The sequence below is a fragment of the Antennarius striatus genome, chromosome 4, assembly GCF_040054535.1.
Source record: "Antennarius striatus isolate MH-2024 chromosome 4, ASM4005453v1, whole genome shotgun sequence".
Lineage (NCBI taxonomy): Eukaryota > Metazoa > Chordata > Actinopteri > Lophiiformes > Antennariidae > Antennarius > Antennarius striatus.
In genome coordinates, this window is record NC_090779.1 from 9,227,089 (window position 1) to 9,230,679 (window position 3,591).

Here is a 3,591-nt window from a genome sequence, read left to right on the forward strand (position 1 = left end):
GAATTATCAAGTGGAGCCGGAGAGCCGACACCTGGAGGGGGGAGATTACTTTCATCCACAGACGCACACAGCAGCGACTGAAATGGTACCGATGGCAGTTTATTCAGAACATTTTAAAAACATATGGCACTTCTTTAATTTTGTGCTCTCCATGTGGAGATTCCTTTTTTTTTTTAAAAACAACAACTTTCGTCCAATTTAACGCACAATTGCGCCCATCTGTGTGCGTCCTGCAGGTCTGAGGTCTGATAAAGCTGTGCTTGCACCGTAAATACATGTTGCTTAATTTAACCTTACAGTACATAAATTTCACATGACTCTATCAATCTCATTAACAGAGAGGTAAAAAGAAAGAGATCCATCTATTTATTCAGAAGTCACCGGTTATCATGTGTAGGCTGGTAATAGTGGGACGCGTTACCTGCGCGTTACCGGACGGCGGCGGCGCTCAGCGGCTCGGCTGCTTGTAGTTACCGTTGATCTCCTCCGAGATGGTGACCGCCTCCGCACCCAGCGGTAACCTGTCGCTGTACTCAGAGCCCATTTCAAACTCCTCCTGGTTGGTTTTGGTGGAGGATCCAGGGATGGACTCCGTCACGACACTCCCTTCAGCCTCTCCCTCACCGGCTTCTTCCTCCCCCTCGACCTCCCCATCTCCCTCCCCCAACTCGCTCGGGTTGAACGTTTTCTCCGACTCCACCAAAGACGCCCTGCGATCGAAATCTCCAGCCATTTGTTTCTCAATCTGATCCGGATTCTGCGCCCTCATGATCAGCTTGTAGGTCTTCCCTTGGTACTTGTATAACAAATGGCAGCAGGTGGCCCCCAGTAAGGGAACAGTGGCCAGGCCCAGCAGGAAAATGCTGACAACCACGATGATGAGGAGGGAGGGGATCTTCTTCCGAGTGGTAAAGACTACCTGCACTTGGCAGTCCTTTCCCCCGTAGGTGAGACACAGTGTGTAATTGGTGCCAGGCTGTAAACCATGGAAGCGGTAGGCATTAACCCCCTCCTCTATGTTGGACCACTGAACCATTGAGTGTCCATTGCCTGTATTTACACAGAGGTAGAGTATGTCTAGGGTGGTTTTGCCAGATGAGGACTGGAGTAGACCCAACGGCTCCTTATTCACTGTTTGCTGATCTTCAGAGTGACTGAGATGAAGGTTTGATTTGCTGCTGGGAAGCTGCAACGGATTCAGCTGCACCTTAGCCTCCGTCTCTGAAACCTCTAATGCAATAACACCAAAATCAAAGGTGTACTGCTTCAGGTCGTCCAAACTCAGGTTGAAAGCATGGTTGGAGATGAATTCACTGCTTTCTCTCACACCACACTTGCTCCCAAACGAGGGGTCCTTTGAAACAGTCACGACCTGCCCGGTGCCATCATCTTTGTCTGAGGAGCCCTCAGGACTGGCCTTTGACTTTTCTCCAGGTTTGTTCCAGTTGAGGACACTGTTTTTGGATATCTTGGGCTCTCCGGGCTTTTTTCCAGATGGTCGGATCTTGTCTACCGTAGTATCAAGCTTTGGATCTCCTCCGTGTTTTTGAGTGACCGTCATAGTAACGTTAATGGTGCTCTCTGCTCTACCTAACTCATTCACTGCAGAGCAGCTGTAATTCCCATCTTCCTTTTTACTCATACGAGGGATGATGAGAGTGCCGTTTCTAAATACGAGGAATTTATTGTTGGTTGATTTATCGTTAATTGGCGCCTCATTTACCTCTCCAGCAGACGGCATGGGGAAAAGATAATTTTGATTTCCTGCAGTGACCTCCCAGGTGACCTGTGGCTTAGGGCTCCCTGTCGTCTCACAGTTTAAAATGACTGTGGAACCCTCATAGATCTCTGTGCTCTCGATGTCAGGCTGGTATGTGATTGCAACAGATGGAACTGTACAGTCCAGTTTGGGAATATTAGTAACCTGTGTCCCCTTCAGGTGTTCTGGAGATTCACAGACAATTGAGTTTGGCTCAGGGACAGATATCTTTGTTGTTGAGATCCAGTCCCTCAGCCACTCCAGGTTACAGGAGCAAGTGAAGGGGTTGCTGTAAATCTGAAGGTGGGACATGGAGGAGAGAGCAGTGAAGGTATCCTGAGCAATAGTGGTAAACTTGTTGTTGTTGATGCGGAGTGACCTCAGGTCTTTAAGTGTGGAAAAGGCATCCTTTGGAAGGTTGACCATCTCATTGTTGTTCATTTTAAGAAGCTGCAGGGCTGTGAGGCTGTGCAGATCATCCCATGGAAAGTTCACAATTTTGTTATGGCTGATGTCCAGGTTACGGAGCTGAACAAGAGGGGCCAAGGTGCTCTTCTCTATGGTAACTATCTCATTGTGGGCCAGCCAGAGGGAGGTGACCTGCGTGATATTAATGAAGCTTTTACTTTTCAATAACTTGATCTTATTGGCAGAGAGGCTCACAGTGGTAACGTTGGAGGGGAGACCCACAGGTACCACCAACAGGTCTTTGTAAGCACAGTCAGCAAACTGATGGGAAAATTTATCCTGGCAGCTGCAGAGCTCTGGGCAGCACTGCACAACGCCAATCACAGTCCACAAGGCAAAGAGCTGCAGGAGTCGCCTCGCCATTTTCTCCACCTGCAAGTATCAATAACCAGACATTAACGAAAGATAAAACGTCTATAAAATCCATTATGGCTATTAGCAGAAATGTATTGTCGAGGTTCTCACACTTATATCAATTTAAATGTGTTTTACTGAGTGGGTAATGTTTGTTTTAAAAGGCCATTAATGCTATTTAACACAACTCAGAATTGCATTTACAAACTCATAAAAATAAACTAAAAGCAAAAACAACACCCATTCAACGCATCACAAGTTATGTTTTTAAAATGAGGCCAGTTCACACATAAATGTATTTTTGACAGTTCAAAACGTCCTCACATCCCCGCTGTGAGAATAAATGCGCATGTTTGTGTCTGGAAGCGGTTTCAGGGTCAGTGCGTCTCTCCCGCTCGATGCGCGTCTCCACAGTCACGCAAATACAAAAGAACTGATGATGTCCCGTTGGATTTTTTTTGCCGCTCATTATTCTATTTGACTTTATGAAAGTATTTATTCGCAACAGACTTTGTATTATCAATGTACACGGAGGAACAGACCGTTACCGGATGCCCTGGTGACTCATTATCAACAGGACGAGCCACATTTTCATCTCCCTGTTAGAATTATGTGTTTTTCCTATTGCAACGGTCTTATGAACTATGAATTATTGTCTTACCTGTCCAATGTCAACTTCAACACCCTTGTCTTATGAATCACTGTCGGAGTTTGGTTTCCTCTGAAACAAGTTTAATGATAAAATAAGCTCCAGTCCTCGCATGCTGTGGCTCCTGTCATATTACTTCTGCAGACAGCTCAGGACACAGGGCGGCGGAGGGAACATTTTTCCCGGAGAGTCGCTCCGCAGTCCGACGGCGCTTTTTTCTTCTCCTGCGAGTGTGAGGAGCCACTGCGCGCTCCCGTTAAGGGATCGTGAACGCGCAGCCTCTCCCATCTCTCTCTTCACTATTAAAGATACAGAAGCTCCGGGTCCTCCATCCTCAAAAACAATTCATAATTTAAGACCC

At 46.8% G+C, this 3,591-nt stretch overlaps 1 protein-coding gene across 1 annotated transcript; it reads right to left on the reverse strand.

Annotated features, from left to right (window-relative positions):
- Positions 1-448: 448 nt before the first annotated feature.
- Positions 449-3,591, reverse strand: islr2 (immunoglobulin superfamily containing leucine-rich repeat 2). The gene is made up of 2 exons (XM_068312204.1): positions 3,243-3,591; positions 449-2,599 (listed from the first exon to the last, which is right to left on the reverse strand). Exon 2 carries the CDS (start codon positions 2,588-2,590, stop codon positions 449-451), a length of 2,142 nt encoding a protein of 713 aa, XP_068168305.1. The 5' UTR covers positions 2,591-2,599; positions 3,243-3,591.

What these genes read in the sequence shown, in the direction of transcription:
- islr2 (XM_068312204.1), bottom strand. Translation starts at nt 2,590, where the DNA reads ATGGCGAGGCGACTCCTGCAGCTCTTTGCCTTGTGGACTGTGATTGGC.